The 12,455-nt window shown below is 45.9% G+C and overlaps 1 protein-coding gene across 2 annotated transcripts; it reads right to left on the bottom strand.

Annotated features, from left to right (window-relative positions):
* Positions 1 to 230: 230 nt before the first annotated feature.
* Positions 231 to 10,423, bottom strand: LOC108309042 (C-X-C chemokine receptor type 2). 2 transcript variants are annotated; one of them, XM_017535106.2, is made up of 3 exons: positions 9,446 to 10,423; positions 6,469 to 6,520; positions 231 to 1,770 (listed from the first exon to the last, which is right to left on the bottom strand). In XM_017535106.2, exon 3 carries the CDS (start codon positions 1,743 to 1,745, stop codon positions 657 to 659), a length of 1,089 nt encoding a protein of 362 aa, XP_017390595.1. In that variant the 5' UTR covers positions 1,746 to 1,770; positions 6,469 to 6,520; positions 9,446 to 10,423; the 3' UTR covers positions 231 to 656. The 2 variants fall into 2 exon arrangements, with proteins under 2 accessions (XP_017390595.1, XP_017390596.1); XM_017535107.2 differs by having other exon boundaries at positions 231 to 1,636.
* Between the last annotated feature and the right edge of the window lie 2,032 nt (positions 10,424 to 12,455).

The following is a 12,455-nucleotide window of genomic DNA, read 5'->3' as shown; positions in this document are numbered from 1 at the left end:
TTTCTCTTCTACATCTTCATGGACTGAGATGGTGTCTCGCTCTGTCGCTCAGGCTGGAGTGCAGGGGCGTGAACTCGGCTCCCTGCAATCTCCGCCTCCTGGGTTCAAGTGATTCTCCTGCCTCAGCCTCTGGAGTAGCTGTGATTACAGGTAACTGCCACCACACCTGGCTAATTGTTTTTGTGTGTGTTTTTAGTAGAGACAGGGTTTCACCATATTGGCCAGGCTGGTCTTGAACCCCTGATATCAAGTGATCTGCCCACCTCAGCCTCCCAAAGTGCTGGGACTACAGGCCTGAGCCACCGCACCCAGCCTGATTTTCTTTCTTTTGATACTAGCCATCCTAAAGAGCATGCAGAACTGTCTCACTGGAGTGTAGATTTTCACTTCTTACAACACAGAGTGCCATGGGCTCAGGGGCAGGATGGACAGAGCTCCAGCAGGTGACGTAGAAATTATGGTGAGGGGTGGGGCGCCAGGGCAGGCTTTCTAAACCATGCAAGGGAACCTAGTAAGAACATGGCCTCCTCTGCTTCCTGTGATCACAGTGGGGGCTGCACTGACTCTGAGACCAAGAAGAACCAGTGGACATGAGGCTTGGAAAGCAACTCTGAAGGGAAGGGAGGACTCACGGAGCTGCACTTAGGCAGGAGGCCTTAAAGAGTAGTGGAAGTGTGCCCTGAAGAAGAGCCAACAAAGGAAGGCCTGCTGTCCTTGGGCAGGAAGTCCTTGCTGATCAGGCCATGTGTGGCTAGGATCCGGAGGAGTCCATGGCGAAACTTCTGGCCGATGAAGGCATAGATGAGGGGGTTGAGGCAGCTGTGGAGGATGCCCAGAATCTCGGTGGCATCCAGGGCCCGGTCAATGTCATTGCGGCGCTGACAGGTCTCCTTGATCATCTGGGTCCTCATGAGGGTGTCTGCGAGCAGGACCAGGTGGTAGGGCAGCCAGCAGAGCAGGAAGATGAGGACCACAGCAAAGATGACACGCATGGCCCGGTGCTTCTGCCCCATGTGGGCCTTAAACAGCGTGCGCAGGGTGAATCCGTAGCAGAGCAGCATGACCAGCAGCGGCACAATGAAGCCAAAGGTCTGGGGCAGGATCCGCAACACCATCCGCCATGTTGTTGTATTGTTGCCCATATCCTCATAGCAGACAGGGCTAAAAGAGGGTGGGTAGATGGTCCTTCGGAAGAGCAAGACGGGCAGGGACAGGATCAAGGACAGACCCCAGATGCTGAGACATATGAACTTGACCAAGTAGCGCTTCTGGGTCAGTGTGCGTGTGGCATGGACAATGGCCAGGTAGCGGTCCATGCTGATGCAGGCCAGTAGCAGGATGCCACTGTAGAAGTTGGCTTCCTTCAGGAGTGAGACCACCTTGCACAGGAATGTGCCAAAAATCCAGCCACTCACCTTGGAGGCAGCCCAGATGGGCAAGGTCAGGGCAAAGAGCAGGTCGGCCAAGGCCAGGTTCAGCAGGTAGACATCAGTGACAGAGCGGCCGACCCTGCTGTATAAGATGACTAGCATCACGAGAGAGTTTCCCAGCAGGCTCAGCAGGAATACTAGGGCATAGATAATGACCACAAAATACTTGTTGATTTCCAGGGATTCTGGCTCACATGGGGCAGCATCTAGCAGAAGAGGGGGCAGGTCAGAGCTGTAAGTGTAATTACTAAGATCTTCAAAGAGATCTTCAAAGAGACCTTCGAGGCCGTAGTCAGCCCAGTTAATATGCTCCATTTTTGAGGAAAACTTAAATCCTGACCTATAGGAGAGAGATGAGGGTTACTGCACAGTAAATTCCCCAGATTCTTGCCCATCCACCCAAGAAACTGGTATAGGATTCTTTGTGTTGGCTTGAATATTACATTGAAGTAACTTTCCCTTCAAATTTGTAAGTAGTAACTCTTAGGTTATGAGATAAATTTGGTGATAAATGGTACATTTTATGAAAGGACCATAGTTCTCTTTCATATAAGAGATAAATTTTTAGCATTTCTTTTAGCATCACCATCACCTAAAACTTTGTAGAAAGTTCTCTTTGGAGAATCCCCACAGAACACACAATACTACCTGGATCCTTCAGGGGTGAGCATCTTTGGCTATTAAGGCTCGGCTTAATGTTCAGAAATGTGAGCCACCACTCAGTTCTTTCTTTTTTTCTTTTCTTTTCTTCTTCTTCTTTTTTTTTTTGGTAGAGATGGGGTCCTGCTATGTTGCTCAGAATGGTCTTAAACTTCTGAACTCAAGTAATTCTCCTGCCTCTGTCTCCCAAAGTGCTGGGAATACAGGCATGAGCCACTGCACTCAGCTCCATTCAGTTTTTAGTCAGGGGATTAAGCAGGTCCTCCAACTGGGCTGTACCCTCAGAAAAGATTGTGGTTTGACTATAAAGCTGAAACACGAATCCCTTTGTCCAATTTTCTGAAAGTTATTTCAAAACACATATTCTGGAAAATGGTTTGAACAATATTGGCATGGAGTTTTGGAAGGTTCGAGCTAGAAGAATCTTTAGTTAATTAGTAATGCCCAGCATTTCTCTTTTGGATAGAAGGAGGCCAGCTCTGGGAATGTGTGAGTAGTTTGGAAAAGTATATTAAAAATAATAAGCAAGCGGGCTGCCTGATTCTCTCTGTGGGTGGAAATGTAACAGGTTATTTGGGGAGCAGGCAGATCACTTGAGGTCAGGAGTTTGAGGCCAGCCTGGCCAACATGGTGAAACCCTGTCTCTGTTAAAAATACAAAAATTAGCCAGGCATGGTGGTGCACAACTATAATCCCAGCTACACGGGAGGCTGAGGCACAAGAATTGCTTGAACTCAGGAGATGGAGGTTGAAGTGAGCTGAAATTGCATCACTGTACTCCAGTCTGGGTGACAGAGTGAGACTCTGCCTCAAAAAAAAAAAAATGTATCCCAGTTTCTCAAAGAAGAAGTCAACTAAAGCAAACAGCTCCCTAATTAGCTTTGTTTTGAACCACAAAATAGATCACCCTCCTGTCATTTCCTTAGAGTAAGGGATGACAATCCTACCACCAACCATGTCCAAGTCCATAACTTACCCTCAGATGGAACCCAGTGTCAGAGAAAAACCAGGAAACCAAACACCCCAGGACCCACCTCACACTCACCGGGCTGGGCACACTCAGTAAAAGATGCCCAAGAACAATGTGGGTGAGGAAGTGGAGAAGTCAGAACTCTCCCACATTGCTGGTGAGAATGAAAGATGGCCCAGCTGCTTTGGAAAACAGTTTAGCAGTTGCTCAAAAAAGTTAAACATAGAGTTACCCACCACATGAACCAACAACCCCATCCTAGGTATATACCCAAGAGAATTGAAAGCTAATGTTCATAGCAGCATTCATCATTAAGTTCAAAAAGTGGAAAAAAACCAAATATCCATCAGCTGATGAATGGACAGACAAATTGAGGCACAGTCATGAGCAGCTGAAAGACGGATCACATATACCAGTGGTCCCATAAGATTATGCTGCGTTTTTAGTGTTCTTTCCTATGTTTAGATATACAAATAGTTACCATTGCGTAACAATTACCTACAGTATTCAGTATTTAGAAGCAGTAGGCTTTACCATATAGCCCATGCTATAAATCATATACTCCACGATGTTTACACAACATATTTCTCAGAACGTATCCCCATTGTTAAGCAACCTAGGACTGTATTGCATTCAATGGAATATTATTCAGCCATAAGAAGGAATGAGGAACTGATACACAATACAACATGGATGAACATTGAAAATGTTAGTCTAGGTGAAAGAAGGCAGACACAAAGGTTTTCCTATTGTGTGATTCCATATATGTGAAATGACAAGAACAGGCAAACGGGTTGAATCTGTAGAGACAGAAGGTAGATTGGTGGTTGCCAGGGGCAAGGGGAGTTGGGGGAGGGATGGTAATGAGTATGAAAATTTTCTTTTGAGTGATGAAAGTGTTCTGGAATTAGAGGCAAAGGTTGTAGAATATATTAAAAACTTTAAATGGGTGACTTTTGTGGTATGTGACTTACGTCTCAATTAAGAAAAAGATTAACCAAAGGGTGCACAGCCTTGCAAAGCAAACACAAATATTACAACAATAACAACAAAAGTCCTAGGGAGGATTTCTCTTTAGCAGAAAGGAAGTCTCTGTTGTCATCCATCATATGTAGCAAAGAAGAAAGCTTAAGAGGATTAAGCAAAACTGAAAAAATAATGCCCTTTTCCCCCAAGAGTCCTGGAATTCTCAGCCATCTCCTTCCTGAGAAGCAATTACTTTCCCTTTTAAGAGACGGGGGCCAGATAAGTTGCATTCCCAGCATGCCAAGGCAACTGATAGAGAAGATTCAATCAGTTGATGAACCTAGAGAGGCGTGGTGATGACGGTCAGGCCCTGCCTGGCCAGAAGCCTGAGGAGGCAGTGAGAGGGCTGGGAATACAGCTTACTGGACCAAGTATGGTCAGCAAGACCTGAAAGAAGTCACCAGCTCTGCAGTCCCATTGTCGAGAACAAGTTTGATTAGAGGCCCAGAGTATGTCCAATGAAGTCATGAGGTCTAAGGTGGATCACCTCTGAGAGCAGCTGATTACAGATGCTCTTAAGGGAACAAATGACCCAGGAGCAGACCCATCTTTGAGAGTAGATATAGGGCATATTGGGTGCAGAGAGCTTGTGCTCTTAGAGAGCAGAGCTTTGCATATATAAGCATTGGCTGTGAGAAGCCAGGGCTGGGGCTGTGGCAGAAACTGCTTTGTCAGCACAGACAGCAGTGGCAGAGCATGTTTCACAGGTAAATCCTCATTGTGGATAATCTAGTGCTCAGCTGTGCTGGGGGTGGGCTGGAGGTGTATGGGTGAGCTCATGTTCCCAGGCATTATGGGTCAACTTGAGGTTCCAGAGGGAGAGCATGGTATTAAGTCAACCTGCATATGGTCCACTCACATTCTCTTCAGGACAGAAGGTAGAGAGCTCAGCAAGGAGAACGAGGTCAGGCCAGTGACTGACAGCTCCTGGGGTAGGGAGTAGGGGTGTTTGTTGTTGATGTTTGCTTTTTAGTTCACCAATCTCTACAGAGGATGACTTGGCAGTTAGAGGGACAAACTAAGGGAAGGAGATGACACATCTGAGGTCTACATTGTCCTCACAGGTACATGATCTCCATGGCTCATTATAAGTCGATATGATTAGGCCCTGTTCATAGAAGACCGAGGCACAAGGAGGATCAGCTGACCTAACAGGAAGACTCAGCAACCAGCTTGTGATCTCAGGGTGGAGAAGTGGTACAACCAGGGTTCCGGTTCCAGTGAGGTGTAAAGGGCTCCACTTGTATTATTTGCAGACTCTAGCCCTGCCTCTTAAAAAAAAGTGCACCTCATATATTAAATGTATTTATAAGCTAAGTTCTTCAGATATCATTAAATCAACCTGTATATTGTGCACTCACATCCTCTGATGTTTTGTGCATTGTTTCCTTTTGCTGTTTCTTAGACCCAGAATGAAAGAAACAGCTCTTGCAGGGATGATAAACCAAACACCCTTCAACTGCTGGGTCCGGCTGACCACCCAGTCATATTTTCCAGGATCAAATGGGGGCTTCTTTGACTTAGGGAAAAAAATGCCAGCTCCCAAATGACTCATTGTAGTTTGGAAATTCCATAGATGATAGTGTGAATTCTAATTTATTACATAAAAATGCTACAGAACAAGAGACATTTACAAGATCTCAAACATCTAAGGCAATATTTTTAACAACAAAACAAACAGTCATTTTAATACAATTCCAGTATTCTTTCTCTCTATAAATATAATCCACAGGCCAGGCGCAGTGGCTCATGCCTGTAATCCCAGCACTTTGGGAGGCTGAAGTGGACGGATCATAAGGTCAGGAGATCGAGACCATCCTGGCCAACATGGTGAAACCCTATCTCTACTAAAAATGCAAAAATTAGCTGGTCATGGTGGTACACGCCTATAATCCCAGCTACTCAGGAGGCTGAGGCAGAATTGCTTGAAACCAGGAGGTGGAGGCTTCAGAGATCGTGCCACTGTACTCCAGCCTGGGCGACAGAGCAAGACTGTCTCAAAAAAAAAAAAAAAAAAATCCACAAATATTTGCATTTAGTGTAGGGAAGTGGGAATTCAACAGTGCTTGGCCCATCCTCAGACCCAGTCCTAGCCCAGGCAAGGAGGGCTGGCTGAGTCTTGGAAGGCCACCAGGCCAAGGGAAGAGGATGGGCAGCTGGTTGCCCTGAGGGGTTGGAGAAGGTTGTGGGGGGGGAGGAACAGAGATTCTCCCTTTGGGCATGGGGAGCCCCAAAGTGAGAAAATGAAGAGGCCAAGGGGTGAGGGTGAGGGGCCCCCAAGGGTGGGGAGAGATGCTTGGGATAAATGTAGGCTTAGTGTCAAGGGGAACAGAGGACAGAGACATGCTAGCTGGTGGGAAGGGTGGGTGTTCCAAGACTTACCAGGATGCTGGGCTTTTCACCTGTAGAACACCTCCAGGACAGCAGCTGCAGCCTATGAAAGGGAGGTGGTGGTGAGAACACAGTGGAGGAAGTGAGTGGTGAATTAGATTGCTCAATGCAACGCAGGGGTGGAGCTCCTGAGGGTGCGGGAGATTCTGATAAATTTGAATAATTAGTCCCCAGGTCAGCCCTCAGATGCATAGTCATTTCATGGACTCATAGAGTTTATATTGGAAAGGGACCTGATGGGTTTTCTAGCTAGTCTTTCCATTTTACAAATGGGAAAACTGAAGCCCAGAGAAGGAAATGGCTTGCCCAGGACTGCACGGATTTCTCTCATCTTTGCTGTATCCCAGAGCGCCTGGCTCCTTCAGCTGCCCTGTTTGAGTCTCCTGGCACTCCAGCTACCTCAGGTTCCCCCATCGTACCCTTGGCAGTAGCACTAAAGCTCTTGAATGTCTTTCATGTTTCAAGACAACAGAGCTGGACTGAAGCTTCTGGTGAGTCTGGTGGTGTTCCTGCCTGAACCTGATGCATCTACTCCTTGGCCCCACTCCTGCCTTCATCTTACCCCTCACTCCCCAACTGTCTGCTCTGACCACAAGTCCATCTCAGGGTATTGATATTCCTTCCTGGTTCATACACTAAGCATTGGGTCTGAGGATCCCAACTCTGCAGGAGCTACCACCCTTGGAGCCAAGACCCTCTAATTTGGAAAGAAAGCCTTTCGGTAGAAGTGAAGATCCCACCCAAGTCCAAATACGCTTTTCAAAACAGTATTGAGTGACCCTAAGAATGTATTTTATCAATTTGCTATTGATTACAAGTGAATGAATTAATCCAGGTAGAGCCATGAATGCTAATTCTGCTCCCTCCCAAGCTCTCTCCTCCGTTACTCCTTACCCTGTCTCTTGCTCCATGCATCCCAGGGCCCAGAGGGGACGCAAAGCCTGTGGCAGACACAGTTAAACTGCCTACCTAGCCCAATGAAAGAATCTTTGAGACCAACTGTTCAGCAAACATTCCTTAGTCTTCGTTACATCTCTTTCTCGTGCTGGGGAAGAATGCAATGCCACCTGGCCAGTTGATGCGAAAACCAGATAGAGGCCCATTACACATGGAGAGAGGCAGATGAGAGCAGAGCTGGCTGAGCAATTCTGGGCAAGTGACTTTTCCTTTCTAAGTCTCAGTTTACTCATCTGTAAAATGGGGCCAATGCAAAATCCAACTCATGGGATTGTGGTGAGGATGAAATGTGCGATTATTTGTAAAGCACTTAAGATATATGTAAAGTACAATGTTAGCTTTCATTGTTGTGATCATTATTACTGGAAAGCTTATTCACTGATAACATGCTGCCTCTCTCACCACATCCCCAGTCAAGGGAAAGCAGTGGGCAGTGGGTCTGCTTTCAAGGCTGACTTTGATGACATCTAATTTGCTTTGACCTGTGTATTAATTGTCATATTAACTGTAATGTTGAGTGTCTGCCAGGTTCTGGCTTCTGGGCAAAGTGCTTTTCAGAATTTATATAGTTAATCCTCAGGACAACCTCATGAAGTAGGCACTTTCTGGATGAGGAAACAAAGACTCTGAGAGGTTAAGAAACTTACGTAGAGTGACACAGCTGAACTAGGTTTTCAGCAGTTTAAAACACTTCTAAAAATCTGCTCTCAAATCCCATATCCTGTTCACTGTAATAAGGAGCAGGATCCCAGCCTCAAGTTTCTGAGCTCCATTAGGTTCCTCCCTGTGTCTCAGACAGCCAGATACAAAGGATGTAAAGAGGGGAGTCCAGATTTGATGTTTCCTAGTCAGCCTCTTTTTTCATGCCCCTTAGGTCAGTTTCATTTCCATAGAGATCACTGCGATTATACATAGGGTGGAGTGAATTAAAAAACTGGCTTCTGGCATGGTGGCTCACACCTGTGATCCCAGCACTTTGGGAGGCTGGGGTGGGTGGATCACTCGAGGCCAGAGTTCAAGACCAGCCTGGCCAACATGGTGAAACCTCGTTTCTACTAAAAATGCAAAAATTAGCTGGGTGTGGTAGTGCACACCTGTAATCCTAGCTACTCGGGAGGCTGAAGCATAAGAATTGCTTGAAATTGGGAGGCAGGAGTTACAGTAAGCTGAGATTGTGCCATTGCACTCCAGCCTGGGCAACCGAGTGAGACCCTGTCTCAAACAAAACCAAAACCAAAACAAAAACCTGGCTTCTAATCCTGGTTCTGCCATTTATGAGCTTGGAGAAGTCATTCTTTCTGGGCCTGGTGTATGCCTTTGCAAAATGGGAGCTTCTTCTAAGTCTATTCTGTCTAGCATGGTAGCTACTAGCCATGTGTAGCTATTTAAATTTAAATTAATTAAAATAAAGGCCAAGCAAGGTGGCCCATGCCTATAATCCAAGCACTTTGGGAGGCCAAGATGGGTGGATCGCTTGAGCCCAGGAGTTTGAGACCAGCCTGGGCAACATGGTAAAATGCTGGCTCTACAAAATTAAAAAAAAAAAAAAATCAACAAAACAAAACATTAGCTGAGTGTAGTGCCTGTAGTTGCAGCTACTTAGGAGGCTGAGGTGGGAGAATCACTTGAGATTTGGAGGTTGAGGCTGTAATAAGCCAAGATCATGCCTCTGCACTCCAGCCTGGGCTTTGGGGTGAGACCCTGTCTCATACACACACACATACACAAGGGAAAAAAATGAAAATGAAAATTCAGATCCTTAGTTACACTAGTCACATTTCAAGTGCTCAGTGGCCACATGTGACTAGTGGCTACCATATTGGATAGGGCAAATCTGGAACAATTCTATTACTGCAGAAAATTCTTTTGTACAGCACTGTCTAGGTGAAGAGTTAGTTGTCTTTAGCTCTAAGGTTCTACACTTCTCAGGGGCCTCAGAAGAGGCTGAAATTTCCAGATCCCTTCCATTAGAAGCACATCCCCAGTATCTCAGACTGAACAGGTCACCTACCTGCTGTTATTAGAGTGTCCACCGAAGTCTTCAATATGCCTCAAGGTTGGGTGGTAGTCAGAGCTGTTACACAGAAAAAAAATGAAGCAGCCTGGATGATGAAACTTCTGGGTTGAGAGGGGGGAAATCGAGGAGGCCCTCCTGGGGAGGTGTTCCTACAGAGGAACAATAAGGTCTGTCCTGGGACTTTGACCCAGGACAGGTGCCACCTAGTGATTCTGGGATGAGCGCTGCGGATTTTCACATCTTCCTGTCTGATGGCTTCTGGAGGAGACTGCCAGTCTGAAGGTGGAGATTTGCCTACCCACCTTCTGTCTCAGAGTGTTCTGAACCCGAACTTCCTTTTTTAACAGGGAAGATGCAGGCATCCCAGCCCCCCTCAACAGACTAGTCGGAACTCACACGCAGTTTCTTCCTTCTTTCCAGGGTCAGAGTGAGAAATGTCCCTCCTTCTGTTTCTGTTGAATCCCCTGCACCTGACCGTGGGACCCATTGCCTCTCTGATCCTTGAGGATCCTGCTTTCTCCCCGCTCTGTCCTGGCTCTTTTCCTTCCATCATACCTTACTTATGCCTTTATCACGCTCCCTCTGTCCTAGTACCCTTTTGCTAACACAGCTGCTCTCTCGGCTTCCTCTGCTGCTCAACAAATACACTGCAACTGCCTTCCTTCCTACTGCTCCACTGAAATAGCTTTTGCCAAGGTTTCCAATGACCTCTGGGTTGCTACACCCAACAAATTCATTTTTTTTAGACTGGACTGCTTTTTTTCCGCCTAAGAGAGCAGACTGAGGCAGTGTTAGCATGCCTCTCCCACTTGGAAGGACAGAGTAGTGTGTAGAGATTCACACTGTGAATTTTTTTCTCCAGGAACGAATGCAGGAAGTGAACAGGAAAACTGGAAGAATCCACAGAACTTTTGAAAGAAGTGGCAGGCTGCAGCCTACTCTGTGAGACAGGCAAAAAAACTCACCTCAAGGTAGAATAGTACTGGACTCAGGAAGGAGAAAACGGCTGCCTATTTTCAGCGATCACCACTGCTTACAACACCCTGACTAACCAGAAGTCCTGAGTCTGTCCACGTGATAAGTTCACTATAATTATAATCAGCATTAGAGAGAGTCAGCACTCTAAGCCTATCTACAGCCAAGGAAACTTGCAGAGTTTATGTCACTCTCCTCCCACTTCTGTCAGAGGTGGTGCTGGTATCTTCTGCTGGGAGTCTTAAAGATAGGTCACATTAGTGGATCCCTTGTAGACATTCCCCAGCACCAGCCCAAAGTCTGGCTAGACCCAGAAGAGCACTGTAGTCTGGCTCTCAGGAAGTCCCATTCTTAGAGGAAGGGGGAGAAGATCACATCAGGGGAATACCCTGTGGGACAAAAGAATTTGAATGGCAGGCCTTGAGTCCCAGATTTTTTCACTGGTGGGAAGTTTCCTACAGCAGAGATACAAATGCCATGCTGGGCAGAGGAGGAAAATTTTGCATCTCTACCCCAAAAGGCAGGCAGCCTCTAGCATTGGGAAGGGTCTTAGAGAAGGGATCCTTGTTCCCCCTGCTATACCACTGCAGACAGAGCTGGAGCTTCTCCCAAGGGAATGTAGCATTGATGCACATATAGACAGCCTTCCTGGAAAAAACCAGGGTGATTGCATCCCCATGGGAGGAATACTTTTCACATTCAGGCTTGCATGACAGGCAGTCACAATTCCTCTCTGCTTGGAATATCAACATTTCTACAGATGAAAAGAACTGCCTGTCTGATCTGAATAGCCAGAACTCTGGGACAGGAGTGAGGCTGGGAGGTGAATAGCTTTCCAGCTGGCCTGGTGGGGGTCCTGAGGTAGCTCCTACCCTTCACCCTGAGAAAACCTCAGCACGTCTAATTGAGATCTCTCCCAGCCACCTTCATCAAGGCTGAGATCTCTGCTCACCATTGGGTATTGCATCTACCCACCTGCTTTAGCTACAACTGCTGCCTACCCAGGGATACTTCCCCTACTGGTCTGAAGCCTGAATGATCAGCTCAGTAAATAAAATATTGAGGAAAAATTAAATAAATAAATAAAGAGTACACAATGAGAGAATGAATAAGTTTAAAGAGATTCCTGCCATTTCAACCTCATAGGAGACAGTAAACCTTCCCACACACCAAGTACATAACTACTACCACCAAGATCTGGGAAAGCCAGTGCACAAAGACTCTAACTAAGGAACTCACACAGAATCTTCACTCCTAAAAGCCAAAAGTCTTCACCCATGAAAACCAAGGATCAAATTAAGCTAAAATAAACTATAAACATTAAAGTCAGATCCTTAAGAAGAAAGAAAAAGAAATTTAAAAAAATAGTCAAATCAAAAATAATTCAAGAATAACTTGAAAATAATTCAAGAAAAATAATTCAAGAATAACTAGTCTACCCAAATGAGAAGGAACCAGAAAAGTAATTCTAAGAAGGGCTAAAGGAAGGAGTTTTACCCAGTTTTCACTGGTTTCCAAAATTAATTTTGTAAGAGTACTTTTAAAGTTACGATTCATGCATTCTACCTGTCCAGAGCTCTGGGGTTGGTAGGCACAATCAAGTTTCCATTGCATAGCTAACGCCTTGCTGACAAGATTTAAGCAGGAATGTTAAACCCAGCATGGACAGAGATATTCGTGTCTTGGGGGTCTGGAGAATCAGCAAGCTAGGAGTCTTATAACCAGTAGAAGTAGGAATAAGGTTATAGCCAATGCTTCTTGCCACATAGAGACTGCTGTAGCGGGAGAGAATGTGTCCTCCACTTGGCTTTGTATCCAAGGTACCTCTGATGCTTCCCAACATCCTTTAACTTAAAAGGATAAACTATTGCAGAAAGATAAACAGTTGCAGATGTAGGGGATTTCAGTTATCAGCAGACACATTCCAAGGGGCATCTGGTACTACCAGCAGGCACATCCCAGGAGTGGCTGGTATAGCTTAATTCAGTATCTTACCAGCAAGGACATTCCTGGGTCTGCTTGGAGTTAG

Source organism: Cebus imitator, unplaced genomic scaffold (genome assembly GCF_001604975.1).
Source record: "Cebus imitator isolate Cc_AM_T3 unplaced genomic scaffold, Cebus_imitator-1.0 Scaffold91, whole genome shotgun sequence".
NCBI lineage: Eukaryota > Metazoa > Chordata > Mammalia > Primates > Cebidae > Cebus > Cebus imitator.
This window is presented reverse-complemented; position numbering and strand designations above follow the sequence as displayed.

What these genes read in the sequence shown, in the direction of transcription:
- LOC108309042 (XM_017535106.2), bottom strand. Translation starts at nt 1,745, where the DNA reads ATGGAGCATATTAACTGGGCTGACTACGGCCTCGAAGGTCTCTTTGAA.